General features: G+C 41.6%; 1 protein-coding gene across 8 annotated transcripts in view; it reads left to right on the forward strand.

Moving 5' to 3' along the window:
- Window positions 1–16,600, forward strand: part of EML4 (EMAP like 4) — a 123,225-nt gene that overhangs the window by 72,822 nt on the left and 33,803 nt on the right. For 6 of the 8 annotated variants that reach the window (XM_073672029.1, XM_073672021.1, XM_073672026.1 and 3 more), the window contains 6 exons: window positions 2,330–2,458; window positions 4,141–4,166; window positions 4,484–4,516; window positions 11,716–11,839; window positions 14,979–15,128; window positions 16,152–16,221. In XM_073672029.1, coding sequence (XP_073528130.1) covers window positions 2,330–2,458; window positions 4,141–4,166; window positions 4,484–4,516; window positions 11,716–11,839; window positions 14,979–15,128; window positions 16,152–16,221 — 532 coding nt within the window. The remainder of the gene's footprint in view (window positions 1–2,329; window positions 2,459–4,140; window positions 4,167–4,483; window positions 4,517–11,715; window positions 11,840–14,978; window positions 15,129–16,151; window positions 16,222–16,600) is intronic. The other 2 variants (XM_073672022.1, XM_073672028.1) reach the window with 1 other exon arrangement.

The following is a 16,600-nucleotide window of genomic DNA, read 5'->3' on the forward strand; positions in this document are numbered from 1 at the left end:
GGCATATTCAATTATCCTTTGGTTAGATCCAGTTTAGGAAAAGTTTATATATTTTTTTTCCTATAGTTTTTTTTTTTCTTTTTCCATATCATTACAACTCTTTCCACAAAGCAATGCTTTAATATTTTTGCATCCTCATGTTTCAAAAATTGACCCTTCTAAACCTTTGCTTGGGTGTCCGCTCTTCTGCTCGTGTGACTTCACACATGTCTCAGACTAATCCGTTACTAAGTAGACGCCACACAACCGCCTGGCGCAGCTTCAAGTCTTTGGCTTTCTGCTTGGTTTGTAGGGAGAAGTTGTATAATCGGGAGATGCATGTTCTTGTTTCGCTGATTCTTATTCCTCTCGTGAAGCTGACCTGCCGCGTTTCTGTTGCTTGCTGGTCGTTTGTCATTAATAAATACTGATTTTCTCTCTTGTTTGATAAAATACAGGTATGTCGCTGCTGCTGATGTTAAAAGAAAATTTCCGGTCATCTCATAAATTTGCCCTAATCACCCAGTTCCCTTCCAATTCTTAATTTACAGAGGTCATATATTTTATATAGGTGTCAGTCTGAATGCTCATCTGGCCATCCTTTTGGAGAGGTAGTGTAAGACGTGGTCCGTCACCCTACATGGTGAAGAGAGGATGGTTGGGCTCTAATTCCTACATGTCTGAGTATGCAAGAAAGAGGATAGGAACTCTTGTGCCACCTATTGGAAGTAGCAATCCCAAAACTCAATGTTGACCCTTTACGCGGACTAGCCACATGACTTGGAATAAAAAGCCAAACCAGAACTTTTGGGATAAGCCAGTGATTGAGCCCAATCAATGTGACCCTCTGTTTCCTCTAGGGTGGCTTCTCTGGCGGCTGCTTGATCCATCATTGATCATAATTAGGTAGCACCCCAGAAAGTGTCCATTGTTCTAACCATTCCTTTATAAATTGGCTGCCTTCCCAACATGTCCATCCCTATCTCTTTAGCTCTTTTCTCCTGTTCTTTTTTTAAAGAGTAACTTCTATGTATAAAATTATCTTTCAGGTATTGCAAAGTTATGCATTTTTGTAGTATACTTCAGTACCTTATTTTGCTTTCTTCTCTCCCAAACACTGAGGCAATGCGGTTTCACATAGCCAGTTCATGCACCTTTAGAAGCTGCTTTCAACTGCTGCTCCTCAAGATCCATACTCAAGGGCCCAATTCATTAAAACGGGTTAGCTGTTCAGGAATAAGATGCGCTGAGTTCATTAAGAAGCTCATGCCAGTTAAAGGGGTTGTCCAGTACTTTTAAAATTATGCCAATGCTTTTTAATGATAAATAGAAACTTCTTTCTAATTACCTCCTGGTGCTGTTTCTGCCTGTGAGCGGCGCTAATGGTGGCTGCAGCCGAGGGTCCTTCTTCCACGTTCCACCGGTGGCTGCTGGGTTGTGGGCGGAGTTACCCCTCGCGTCACACCCGGCATCCACCGCGCACTCTCCCTGTCCCCATTCATTGGGAAAGCGCGTGGTGGATGCTGGGTGTGACGCGGGAACCCCAGCGCTGAGTCACGCCTCACTTCACGTGATGTCAGCGGGGGGGGTCACGTGCTGCCTGTGAGCGGCCACCGTTAGCGCCGCTCACCGGCGGAAACAGCACCAGCAGGTAATTAGAAAGAGGCTTCTGTTTGTCATTAAAACACATTGGCATATTTTTAAAAGTACTGGGCAACCTTTTAATGAATTCTGCGCATCTTATTCGTGGCATACCCCTCCCCAGAAATTTACTTGTCAGACACACTGGCACTTTTGATAAATTTGACGGGTGGGCATAGCATGTCCATTTTGGAAAATCTGCTTGAAGTTGGCATGGAAAAAAAACTTGGGCATCTCAACACTGTGGAAAAAAAAAAAAAGATTTTTCAAAGTGTTTTGCGCCAGTTTTGTGGTGATAAATACTTTAATGACACCCCCTGTATTCAGTCTGTGTGTGGGATTACCCCTGTCTAAACCTCTCTGCTCCCAATCCTGTACTTTGGAATTTCCATACAGTCCATTAAAATATACTGTACAGATCTTTGATGAGCAGCAGTTAAAAGCAGCTTTTAAAGAAGCATGAACCGGCCATGTGAAAAACTGCTGCAAATTCAGGTAATGAAGTAGATCACAAAAATCCATAACTTTGCAGTGCCTGGAGGGTAATCAAAATTTGTTCTTTATAACTCCTCTGCATGGATTTCTTGTAACCAGCTCTCTCGTTTTCTAGCACCACCTTTATTAACTCGTGTTCTATTCCGTCCGTCTTACAGAAATCAATTAAAAAATTTATTTTGTTCCTGTTTTTCATTTTTTTTTTTTTTCCCAGTGTAAAACGAGCCCACACCGGAGACAAATCACACCACACGTGGGACAATTCAGATGACAGTCGAACCAGGCTCATGAGGGTGCCTTCCGCGCCAAAATTAATTTCAAAGTCGAGCAAACCTTCCGACAAGTAAGTATTAGTTAAAGTTGGAGAGATCAAAAAAGTTATTAAACTAGGTCACCACTCCATGCCAATGGCCGCCTTTTCTCCTTTTGTAGAAGGGTTCTCCAAACTTAATTTACTCTACTCCTTTCTTTAATCCGTCTGCTTGTAAAGTGTTCATTTGTGCATTGTAGAGGAGGGTAACCTCTATTCCCAGGGTATATGGAAATCGTAAGTAGGGGTCCAGCCATTTCTAACTGGAATGGGTTTGCCACATGATGATCCGTTGAATTTTTGGAAAACCCGCTGCTGAAATCCAAAGTAAATACTCCGCCGCAGGTGGATGAGTCTCCTTTTCATTCAATGGGTTAATCCATTGCTTTTTCCATACATTTTAACGAACACTGATTATTCAGTGCAATTTTTTTTTTCTAGATCATGAGGGGTTATAAAGGTTTGGCATGAAAGTCTACAAGTCACTCTGTGACTGCAGACTTGTGAATCCTCACAATGTGCACAGTGCGCGCTCTCTGGATTCTCCGGTGCCGGCGGTGAGACCAGGTGGTCATGTGCCTTCAAGTATGTGGTATGCATATTTCCGACTAGACTTGCATGGTGAATTGAGCGAGGATTCACATTTCTAGTCGGAATGTGGCCGAGAGAATGAAAATCGCATACTTCTGGTCACCTGATTGCCCAGTCTCGTCGCTGACACCAAGAATCCTGACAGCATGCACTGTGAGGATTCACAAGTCAGAGCGACTGCAGGTTTTCAAGCCAAAAATCCTGTTAAGTAATCAATTCATGTGCATTTGCGATGAAATGCCAGTGAATTTTGCAAAGTTTTAGGCAAAAATTAGCAAAAAAAAAAAAAAAACCCACATAGTTCTGGCATTTTTGTCCATTGCATCGCATCCCTATTGAAGTGGTGGGGTTTTATGCAGAATACCAGATGCTGCTCATGGACAAGAGTGGGGAAAATAAAGATGCAACTAAACGGGTTGAGCGGGATTGGTGATGCTGTATAACAAGTAGATTGGCGCTTGTTTAAAAGCCTTTTTTTGTGAACCTGTATGGGACGATCATTCAGTCCATATGTCTTTACCCTATTTTTACGAGGAGATAGACGGCTGACAGCAATTATTTTGATGCCCACATAAACGCTACGATCAGCTGGCCATTGAGTGATTGTCTTTTTCGGTGGCTGATCACTGCCATGTTTAGATGCGCCAATGATCGGGAACGAGACTTCTCGGAAACCTTTGTTCTCCAATTCTCAGCCAGCATAAAGGCACTTTTCCGATTCATTAGAATAGGGCGGGTGCACGACTTGGCGGTAGACATGACTGCACCTCCCAATACGGGAGTGAGTGGGCAGTTGATGGTGGTTCATGAAAGAGTAAAATGATTTTTCCCTTCTCCGTGCTGGCCCATCATATACCACCAACTAGTATCCGGGACCATCAGCGTCCGGTGGGCAGATTTGTGGGTCTTTCTATCTCTCGATTTCACAATTCCTAATTGAAGGTATCCTTCTTCAGGCTGTACCTAGCTGCTTTACCTTGTGAATCTTCAGGCTGCACCTAGCTGATTTACCTTGTGAATCTTCAGGCTGCACCTAGCTGCTTTACCTTGTGAATCTTCAGGCTGCACCCAGCTGCTTTACCTTGTGAAACGTTCAAATAACGCCCAATTATTTTTGTTTTCAGGACTAAAGATTTTGTCATCAGCCCAGGTAAAAAAAAAAAACAAAACAAACTCAGACTGTGCAGTAATTTTTTTTTTTTTTTTTTTTACACCATTGTGGTTCCTTATTTTCTTGAGATTCTGTTCATGCCACTTAAAATAAGCAGCATCACTTTTTTTTAGTTTCCTTGTTTTTTTTCTGCCATAAGACACGTTGTAACACAGATACATAACTCCATGTGTTTTTCGATTTAATTGTTCATTTCTACATAAAGTACAAAAGTAGCCGCACGATTACATGCTAAGCAGACCGCAGCGCTGACTCTTTGATTTTTTTAAGTTGTTTTACTTCTGTCTCAAAACCAGCAAAAATGTCGACAAGAGAAAAAAACAGCCAAGGTAAGACTCAGCCTAAGACTCTGTAGCTTGGCCTTTTCCACTTTCTTAACCTTCTTGATCTTGCTTTTTTTTTCTGCACCTAATTTGGAAATATCTTTGGCATGGAGACTTAGACTAGTGCTATCTACTGCATAAGAGATCCATCCCCCGTCCATGCCCTGGTTATTCTGTTCTCAATTCTTCCTGACATACCTGTTTTAGTACAGAATATTGTGAAGGATTTTTGTCTGGTTTTACTGATCCTCTGATAAAGGTGTACTCCCATCTCCAAGATCCTATCCAATATATATTAGATGTAGTAATAATAATATTAGCAAATATCTCCAATTAGAAATGTAGTATAGTTTTTCTAATTCGCTATGTCTCTTTCCTCATGTGCAGGGCAATACAGGACCTTGGGTATCTATGGTTACAACCACTAGCAACTAGTTGTTACTATATTAGTGGTCGTAACCATGGATACATAAGGTTCTGCAATGCCCTGCACATGAGGAAAGAGACATAGCGAATCAGAAAAACTATACACCATTTCTAATTGGAGGCATTTGCTAATATTATTATTACATCTACTACATATTGGGATAGGTTCTTTGAGATGGGAATACCCCTTTTAGTTCTACATTTCCAGAAGGAATAACAGAGGGTCAATTCCTATGTCAATAAGGCTTATCCTTTTTTATTCTTGGACTTATTGTAGAACTCTTTATAGAATTTAAAGGGGTTTTCTACTAGTATGATATTGGTGTCTTATTTATTTATTTTACTCACTTCTATAGCGCCATTAATTCCACAGCGTTTCACAGACAATATCAGCACTGTCCCCATTGGGTTTACAATCTACATTCCCTATCAGTATGTCTTTGGAGTGTGGGAGGAAACCCACGAAATACAGCAAGAAGATACAAACTCCTTACAGATGTTGTCCTTGGTGGGATTTGAACCCAGGACCCCAGCGCTGCAAGGCTGCAGTGCTAACCACTGAGCCACCGTGCTGCCTGTTATGCGTAAGATTGCTCACCAATAATTGGATCAGTGGCAGTCCAACATCCGGCACCACCACCAATTAGCTGTTAGTGGTGGATGATATCGGTGAATGGAGAGATACACCAGCCTTCCATTGCACTGTTAAGTTGCCGCTCCTGGGTGTTGAATCCCAACCGATCTGACCAATCTTAAGGATAGTGCTCAGTATCCAAGTAGTGGAAACCCCTTTTTAGTTAATTTTTTATTTTTTTTAACATTCTGTGCTTATTATACGTTTTCATGCCCAACAGAGCAGAAACCGGGCTGATGAAAATGTGGACATTTGGGTCTGACTTGGTTTTCAAATTTGGTAAAAATGGTTTGCAAAATTGTGCAGCCCTTTTATCATTCTATTTGATAACTATACCTGACTTAAAGGCTCTGTGCCCACTATGCGTTTTTTTTTAAGCGTTTCCGCAGCGGCATTTCCGCTGCAGAAATGCTTAAATGCTTGGTAGAAGGCCTGCCATGTTCCCCAATGATAATCCCCATGTGCTGTGCACATGCTGCGGAAATTTCCGCTGCGGATTATCATTGCGGAAAAATCCGCAGCACTACCAATTATTTTGCGTAATCGCGGCGTTTTCGCCGTCATTGATTTGCATTGAATCGCTTAATATCCACATGACTACATGTGCACATGCGGATATTAAGCGTTTCAATGTGCGGATGGTACCCGGGTCTGGAGAAGAGGAGACTCTCATCCAGACCCGGGTACCATAGTACCTGTAAAAAAGAAAATAAAAAATATACATTATACTCACCTTCTGATGGCCCCCGGTCTCCTTAGTGATGCGTCCTGGCTCCCCGGCAGCTCGCGATGGTCTAAAAGGGCCTTCCATGACGTCATGGAAAGTCCTTTTACACAACTGCGAGACACCGGGAAGACCGGACACATCGAATAAAAATACCGGAGGCCATCGAAAGGTGAGTATGTTTTTTTTATTTTATTTTTTTACCATATATATATTTTTTTTTTTATAACTAACTTGTTCACACTATATAAATTCATGCTGGTTGCATGGATTTATATAGTGTGACCAAGTTGTCAAGCACTTTCCCAAGTGATGCTAAAATCGCTTGGAAAGCGCTTGACAACCCGCATGCGAAATCGCATGATCAAAACACTTCACTTAACGCTTGTCCCTGGCAGGAAAAACGCATGTACAATCCGCATGCATTTTTTTCTGCCAGGGAGATGCAGAAACGCTCAGGAAAAATCCGGAGCATTTCTGCATTGTGGGCACTTGGCCAAAGGGGTTGTCCAATTAAAATTAAAGATTGTGAATACTCACCACCTGCACCCGGTGTCTGCGCCTCTGTCCCCGTAGATGGACATGACTTCTTGTATCACTTGCTTGCTGCAACCAGCGAGCTGCCGCTCGTCAGCCGGCACGTGACCCAACAAGTAACATCTCTCTCTCCGGGAACTGCGGTGCCGACCGCTGGAATGGAGCCCCCTGCAGGAGGTAAGCTATCAATGTTTTGATTTAATTAGGGTCCTGAATTCATTAAACTTTGGTTAACACATTTGCGCGTTTTCAGAGATGTAGCCGCTCTAACTCAGCACTCCCCAGACGTCCTGCTTTTACTCCCTGAGACTGTTCCCCTATGGTTAATGCTCTTCATTTGTGCTCCAAATCGCCTACAGAGACCTGGAGTTAGTGTAAAATTCTAGCTGTAGTCACCACTAGAGGGAGCTCACTTCATGCAGTTCGTATATTGATTTTTCTAATATCAGTATGCGGTAATCTCCACACCTCTCTAGTGGTGACTATAAACAATCACATTTTTATAGTTTTTTTCTTTGAAGGGTTTTTTTTTTTTTTTTTTTAAATGATATATAGTATAAAATTAATTTCTGACTATCATAAAGATTTTTTTTTCAAATAAGTACAAAAATTTGACACAGGATTCTGGCCCCACATCGTGGTGAAAGGTGGATAGGCACAGAAAGTCACATCCAGTGTCCAGAAACTTGGACCTTATTGGCGTCTGGAGTTGGCTGGTCCTAATAGTCCAAACAAATTTCTAGTAGTCTCCTTCATATTAATGCAGAAGTGTCTGTGCATGGCCATTTTTACGCTGAGAACAATGAATGTCCCTGGGCATCTATGGGGTCATGGATCTAGCTTTCGGCCTTTTTTTCTGTCTCATCAGATAATGATCTCATTGTAGTATCAGGATAATTTTTACTATAGAATCTTCACACTCGAAGCTAACCAAGTATTTTGCATGTTCTTGTAAAGTCTTGGATAAAGGAGAACTCTCCCTTTAATAGATGACGACTGCTGTTACTGCTCTGGCTTCCTGCTGGCTTCACTGACAGAAACTAAACAACCTTTTATTCTGCCTTCATTTTGTTTCTAAAATTGACCTAAAATCTGCTTTTATCTTCTTCCTGCAAACTCTGCTTTAGCATGCAATCTCTAATCTCTGCACGCCTTTGTATGCATGTCCAGTGGTATCCATTGTGAAAGTTGACCGATTTGGCGGTGGGGCTTTTGAATTTTTTTTTATTCCTTTTTTTTTTCTATGCCTAAGCTACATGGACAGTTATATTTTTTTAGTTTCCTGTAGACTGTAATAGAATTAGTAGAGATCAATCTCCTAGTAGATTACTACATATTTGACCTATAGATTTGCATTTGACCTATAGATCTCCCTGGGCACCCATTGGTTATAATTTATTGCATAGAGAATGATTGTTGGTGTCTTATTTTTTTTCCCCCTATCTATTAAGCGAAAACTCATTTTGTAAATCTTCTGAATCCTGGGAGTAAATCACACTGGCACTTTAAGATAAAGGCAATTATACTACTTGGTGGTACTGTATAACCCTCTTTTGGGTATACTAAGTTCCCTTTGAACAAAGAAAAGGGTCTAGAGAGTGGCACTTTAATTTCACAACTTAAAAAAATGCCCCATGTAGATAGATGTATGTGAAGATCTGAGATTGTGGGTTTTAATAATCACCTAGGCAGGTTAACGATGCAACCAATATTTTATTCCTTACATATATAGTAATACAGCAATTTCAGGTAAATGTCCAAAATACAATTGTCCCAATCCACAAGATCACCTCCCCAGGGTGGTCGTTCCACTACCTTTGTGCCAGGCGATACTCTGTCCCCCAACTTTTGGTTGGCCCATGGATTTCGTATTTCCAGCCAGTTTAGTCTGTAGTCACAGTTCACGATCCTCCATATGACAGATAAAATGATAGACGCACAGGTATCTAGTGCGACAGATCCCACATTTGTAGCATTTTTATCCAGCCCAATCTGTACTGATCTCCATATGCCATCAATCCATCCATGGTCCAGGTCCTCAGACTAGATCCTCTCCCTTCGACAACATTCCGCCAACTCCCCACTAAACATGTGGCTTCTTTTCTCCTTCACTGGGATCAGCCCCCTGAATGGGCAGAACTGTTCTCATCCCCCCCCCCCCCTCCCGCAAAGCTAAGTGTTCATTAGTGGAGTTTTTTTTTCCTTAGATCAAACCCATTACCTGGGTGTGCATGTGAGACTCCCTGTGGTGACTGCTCCTCTGGATCTACTTTCAACACTCACAAAATGGGCCTAGACACGGTTTGATCTCAATGACTTAAGGCTCCCGAGATACTAGTGAGATTACTGGAATGCTGGACACTTTACAAGTAAAATTACTGTACATAAACTGACCAGCAAGCAGAACATTAATAAAACACATCAAGAAAATCTCTAATTAAACACCATAATATCATCGACGGAAACTGAGATCCGTGCTAAAAAAGTCTAAGTCTTTAGTAAGTGGGCAGCTCCTCCTTAAACGTTTATGGTAAAGAAAATGTTAATAGCGGGGCCACAAGTGAGTGTTTACTTTTATTTTTATGTAAATTTGTCCAAAATGGTGTCTTCTATTGAGAAGTAGCTCCTCTACCGGGGGAAAATTGCTACATATGGATTAGACAGCTCTCACTGAGCTCAATAATCTGTTGTACAGTGAGCATCCTCGATTGCTAGGTAAAATTTCCTTTTTTTAAAAAGGGTTGCCCTGTGGCTAAAAACTATTTTCCAAAGGGCTCGGATTGAAATAAAAAATTAGAAGCGACGCTCCCACTCATTGATTTGTCCCACTCTTGTTTCCTCACTTACCCAGTTCTTCTTCCTAGTCTGTTAACACAGTAAGAGGGGGAAAAAAAACACCCCTTGTTTTTTTTTTTTCTATTTTAAACGTCCCTCCACCTTGAGCCTTTGGAAAAAATCTTCCTAAACACTGTATATCCCCTTTAACAATTTGCAGACTATTTGGTGCTCTGTATCTGCTTTGATTCACATAAAATTGCATGTCACATCTGACAAGAGCGCGTGCTTTTTAATCAATTATTGATGTGGCTGTACAGCTCTATATTCTATATTTTTGCTTTGTAGTCTTAGTCTCAGTGTCAATGAGGTTAAGCTAAAATTGAGAGCATGAAATCTTCCAACGCTGGATCAGAGCAATCCTGCTCGTTTCTATCGTGTCTGTTTCTAAAGTCACATTTGCTGATTTTTCTTTCGTGTTCCCTGGTAAACGTACAATTTCCCTTTCGGTTATTAAGCCTATATAAAGGCTATTCTGTATGAGAGCTCTGTTTTATGCTATAAACACACCTGGGAATGGGGACTTTTCCGCTCAATATGTTAATACAGAAAAGCAGCACAAAGCTGAAGTTTTGGCATGGGCTTAAAAAAAAAAATATATATAAAAAATTAATATAGATACATGCAAATCTGCTCAGCATGTTACATATAATAACGGCATTGGCGGCCTTTTTGTAAACTTGGCTTTACTCCCAGAGAATACCCGGGCACATATTATTTTTTTCCAGCGGCCTATATAGCACCTGTTCATAAGCGAGGACTCGAAAAATAGCCCTTGTTATAAAATATTACACACCCCTCCTCCACTAATATATTATATGACTTTACCAGATATATTCCCAGCGATCTGATTACATCTCAAGGCACAAAGTATTTTACCAACATTTAGAAGCCATAAAACGTATTTATAATCTCTTACCTCATATAGAGAGACATTAATAGGAAGGTTCTTTCATGCGTTTTATTATTCCTTATATTCGATAATGTTTTTATTTTTACCCCATGATTAGTTAAACAGAAGGCCCGTCCATGCCAGCACAAGCCATTAAATACTGTTCACCGCTTATTTTCTTACCAAGAAGGGGCTTTATTTATAGTCGGTTGCAAATAATATTCACTTTTCTAGAACACCTTTAAAGGGGTTGTTATGCTAGGCGGCTTACATGTTAGTACAACAGGAAAATTACAATATATTTTGTTTAGTTTGTGTCGTTAGAGGGTTTGTCCACTGTGTTTGCCAACAATAAGCTGATAACTGAGTCACCAAGGTCCGGCAGACATTTTTGCTCAAATCCTATTTTCACATTCTCCCGGGCCGTTGGAGGTTTCCCCGCTCCCCTGAGCCAAATTATCATCATACATTAGGGATCATTCCCTCAACCTATGCCTGTCTTGTCTTTGGACACATTCATCTGTTATGGAACCAATCACGAAGTGTTATATTTATTGCATGGCCTATAAGTCTCCTTACAGAGGCTTGACTCTCTTCACAAAGAGTAACAATGTTTCCCCTTAGAGTTCCAGTCAGAGGCCTCTCACCCAACCAAATCAAATTTCTTGTTTTGCACAAAAGATGGGCAAACACCCTGAAACAGGTGTCTGCAAAATGGAGGGTGGCAAGGCTCCTTAAAGGGTCAATATTGACTTTTAGGATTGCTACTTCCAATGCATGCTCTGCCTAGCCTTGTGTGCACATGTAGAAGGGGTCCAGGAAGATTAGCTGTCGGGCTGACCTCTATTGAAGCAGAACTTCTTAAAACAAACCTGAGACTCCCAATATTTAGTATTTCTGTTGAATTACTGAAGAAAAAAAAATGTAAGTAGATGATGTAATGCGCCAACGTGCTACTATTTCATGATGACTGCTATCCGGTCAGGCATGATGTGATGGAGACCGACAGTTCGGTATCGATGGTCATCAAAACTGATCTCCATTGGGGTAAGAGCACCAGCCCGAAGAACTGACGCTCTTCACTAGTACCACCTCTAAGGCCTTTCTTTTACAAGTCAACTGACTCCATAGTGTCTATTCTTGTCTTGTTTCTGTAGAAGGAGAATACATTAAGATGTTTATGCGAGGCCGACCAATCACAATGTTCATTCCTTCGGACGTGGAAAACTATGAAGACATAAGAACAGAACTGCCACCCGAGAAATTAAAACTGGAGTGGGTGTATCCTTTTGTGTGACCATCATGTTATATTACCTACAGTTAAAAACATCTGAGAATACGAATGTTCGATAATTTTTTTGTGTTTATAACTCTTCATGACCTTCTTTAAGGTTTCAAGCAAGATTTTACAGCACAAACTACTTGTATAAGATGGACCTTAGACCTGATGAGGCTGATACTGAATCTTTGTCAACCATGTTGACAGCTCGAAGTCTCTCCTCCCTTTCTGCGGTTGAATATCCGCCCACTCGTGATTGAAGAGATGTCAATGCCCCTCCTCCCTGCTGCTGCTGAATCCCACTTACTCATGTTTGTCCTCACCATAGTCAGTATATTGCCTGTTGCTGCTGAATCTAAGCCTCCTCCTAACGTGATTGACAGCTCTTGAGTACCTCTCCTCCCTGTTAGTAAATATCTGCTCAACTACTCCTGAATGACAGCTCTTCGGTGGACCTCTTCCCCGTTGCTGCTGCACTCCACCCACCTAGCTTGATTGACAGATCTTCATTGCTTTTCCTCCCTGCTGCCATTGAATCTCCACCCAACTACTCTGAATTACAGCTCTTCGGTGGACCTCTTCCCCTTTGCTGCTGCACTCCACACACCTAGCCTGATTGACCAATCTTCAGTGCCTCCCCTCCCTGCTGCTGTTGAAACTCCGCCTATGTAGCTTGACAGATCTTCAGTGCCTCTCCTCTCTGCTGCTGAATCTACGCCCACCTAGCTGGATTGATAGCTCTTCCTCAATTTCCCTCCTCCCTGCTGCCGCTGAGTCTCCACCTATGTAGCCTAATAGCTTTTTCAGTGCTTCACCTCCCTGTTACTACTGAATCTATGCCCACCTAGCTGGATTGATGGCTCCTCCTCGGTGTTCTTTTACCCTGCTGCCGTTATATTTCCGCCTATGTAACCTGACAGATCTTCAGTGCTTCTCTTCCCTGCTGCCGTTGAATCTCCACCTATGTAGCCTGACAGATCTTCAGTGCGTCTCCTCCCTGCTGCTGCCGTTGAATCTCTGCCTATGTAGCCTGATAGCTTTTTCTGTGCCTCTGCTCCCAGGTGCTGACTCTACACCCACCCAGCTGGATTGACAGCTCCTCCCAGCGACTTTTTCATTCTATAGCAGGAGTCATTGAGAGCTCCTTATAATATCAGGATCATGCAGACATTCTGACATAGATAAGTATGCCAGCCTCATCAGGTGTAAGTCATCTATATAATGTTCTCTGCAATGTGAAATGTACAGTCATGGCCAAAAGTATTGAGAATGAGACAAATAGTAATTTTTCCAAAGTTTACTGCTTCATTTTTTGTAATGGCAATTTGCATATACTCCTGAATGTCAGAATGATCAGCTTAACAGCAATTACTGTACTTGCAAAGTCAATATTTGCCCAGAAAATGAACTTTAACCCCCAAAACACTTTTCAACATCATTGCAGTCCTGCCTTAAAAGGAGCAGCTAACATCGTTTTAGTGATTGATCCATTAACACAGGTGTGGGTGTTGATGAGGACAGGGCTGGCGATCAATTAGTCATGATTAAGTAAGAATGACATCACTGGACACTTTAAAAGGAGGCTGGTTCTTGGTATCATTGTTTCTCTTCAGCTAACCATGGTTATCTCTAAAGAAACACATGCAGCCATCATTGCACTGCACAAAAATGGCCTAACAGGGAAGAGTATCGCAGCTACAAAGATTGCACCTCAGTCAACAATCTATCGCATCATCAAGAACTTCAAGGAGAGAGCTTCCATTGTTGTCAAAAAGGCTCCAGGGCTCCCAAGAAAGACCAGCAAGCGCCAGGACCGTTTCTTAAAACTGTTTCAGCTGCAGGATCGGACTACCAGCAGTGCCGAGCTTGCTCAGGAATGGCAGCAGGCTGGTGTGAGTGCTTCTGCACGCACTGGGAGGCGGAGACTCTTTGAGCAAGGGCTGGTTTCAAGGAGGGCAGCAAAGAAGCCACTTCTCTCCAGAAAAAACATCAGGGACCGACTGATATTCTGCAAAAGGTACAGGGAGTGGACTGCTGAGGACTGGGGCAAAGTCATTTTCTCTGATGAATCCCCTTTTCGATTGTTTGGGACATCTGGAAAACAGCTTATTCGGAGAAGAAAAGGTGAGCGCTACCACCAGTCTTGTCTCATGCCAACTGTAAAGCATCCTGAAACTATTCATGTGTGGGGTGGCTTCTCAGCCAAGGGAATCGGCTCACTCACAGTCTTGCCTAAAAACACAGTCATGAATAAAGAATGGTACCAGAATGTCCTCCAAGAGCAACTTCTCCCAACCGTCCAAGAGCAGTTTGGCGCCCAACAATGCCTTTTCCAGCATGATGGAGCACCTTGCCATAAACCAAAGGTGATAGCTAAATGGCTCATGGAACAAAACATAGAGATTTTGGGTCCATGGCCTGGAAACTCCCCAGATCTTAATCCCATTGAGAACTTGTGGTCAATCATCAAGAGACGGGTGGACAAACAAAAACCAACAAATTCTGGCAAAATGCAAGCATTGATTATGCAAGAATGGACTGCTATCAGTCAGGATTTGGTCCAAAAGTTGATTGAGAGCATGCCAGGGAGAATTACAGAGGTCTTGAAGAAGAAGGGGCAACACTGCAAATATTGACTTTCTGCATTAACTCATTCTGTCAATATAACCTATTGGTACTCATAATATGATTGCAATTATATTTCTGTATGTGATATAAACATCAGACAAACACTAATAAAAACCAGAGGCCAGCAGATCATGTGAAAATATAATTTTCGTGTCATTCTCAAAACTTTTGGCCATGACTGTAGTAACAGATTCTCTTTAGTGCTCTGTTCTTGCAGTGTTCAACCTGTCGAAGTTCAGATTTAAAGTTGGTTGTAAATGTGAATGAGACACTTTACCGAGTATTTGTGACTGGAGAAGGTGTCCTCAACCCCAAACTCTTGTGTTCCCTTTAATATAGCTGGCTGCACCACTGAAATTGTAACCAAACGCTTCCAATGATTTGGTATCAATCCATTAAATGAGAATCGCGCGTCAGGAGGGAGTACATTTGAGGGTGTGATATCGTTGGTGTAGAAAGTCTTTTGAGTTTTATTCCCTTATGTTTTGTGTTCACCTTAACCGATCATGTCAGATACGGTTATCGTGGTAGAGACTGTCGCGCTAATGTTTACCTCCTCCCTACTGGGGAGATTGTGTACTTCATAGCGTCTGTTGTTGTACTGTTCAACTACGAGGAGAGAACTCAGCGGCATTATCTGGGCCACACCGATTGTGTCAAATGGTAAGATGTACTTTTTATTTTATTAATTTTTTTACTCTAATGTATTTTTACACTTTTGTCTTTGCCCATCGAGGCCATTTGTACACGACCATGTGGATTGATGCTGCCTAAACCATGGGGAGTCTGACATTATTGTACTGCTGCTTTATTCCAGCCGTGTATGTTAGAGTTTCAGAAAAAACATAACTTTGAAAAGGTTTTCCCCTCCCTGATCTCCATGACTGACCCGTTTCCCACGTGTGTGTGTATAAGGAGAGACCTGTCAGTCTTGGGCAGAGTCCAGCTCACCCGAACAGAGGCTTCTAGGTGGATTTGGCACAGAAACCCTGCCCGATGTGGCCAAAGACTAAATAACATCCATGATTAAGGACTTACAAAATCTGAAACGCGTAGGAAAAGAAAAATCGCATATTGCTCGGATGTACTGATATTTCCAATTTTTTATTACGTTTTTTTTTTTTTTTCTTCAAAATACATCAAAAACTTTATTTTAATACAAGAAACTGCTTCATTGTTAGAGTAAAACATATAAGGATGCAATAACGCAGTCAGTGCCTGTGTTTCGAGCAGCATGAACCTTAAGACTTGTGACTAGTGAGGTCGGCCATATTAAGCCCACCTTTATTAACCTTGGGCCAACCGGTGACCCTCAGGAGAACACACTTTTATAACCACGTCTGTGTTAAAGGGGTTGTCCATAACTTTTACTTTGATGCCCTATCCGTATGATGCCTCTGATCATAGGGGAACCCTGCACTGAGCATAGGGGGAAGGTGCCAGTCATGGAGGGGAGTATTGTGTTTTTTCTTATTTCTTCTTTTGGTTTTGCTTTACCTGTAAGGGATTGTTCAAGATAAGCTACCCATGTAGGAAGCATAGCAATGGCTGAATTTGTAACGAAGACGTACACGTTGTGTTGGTGTTGGTGTCGATGTCGTGTGGACATGAAACATGACATTTCAGCCATTTGTTTCTGCAAAGACCATTGTGTTGATCTTGTTCCTCTTTTATCGCCCGGTGTAGTATCGCCCTCCATCCAGACAAAATCCGAATTGCTACAGGACAGATTGCAGGAGTGGACAAGGATGGCAGGGTAAAGGCCGCCTTTTTCCTTTTACCTTTCTATTATTGATCATTTAGTTTTGTCTTTCTAAAGTGCAACAAATAGTTTTAGTTCATCATAACTCTAATATTTAGAAAGGTCTCCAACTTTTCATTTTACCTACTTCGTTTATAGCAGTTTTTTTATTTGTTTTTTTATGCTCTGATATAAAAAAAACTATATGCAAACATCTACTAAATTTAATATTTTCATGACTTTATAGGTCCTAGATATATATATTTTTTAATCTGTTTTATTAGATATTTAATCTAGTGAATCTATAGAAGCAACCGAAGAGCCTTAAAGGGGATTTCCAGTGATAACAAGTTACCACCTATCCAAAGGATGGGTGATTAACTTGTTGATTGGA

Source organism: Phyllobates terribilis, unplaced genomic scaffold, assembly GCF_046119375.1.
Source record: "Phyllobates terribilis strain yellow unplaced genomic scaffold, ASM4611937v1 Scaffold_3__8_contigs__length_932513732, whole genome shotgun sequence".
In the NCBI taxonomy this organism is placed as follows: Eukaryota; Metazoa; Chordata; class Amphibia; order Anura; family Dendrobatidae; genus Phyllobates; species Phyllobates terribilis.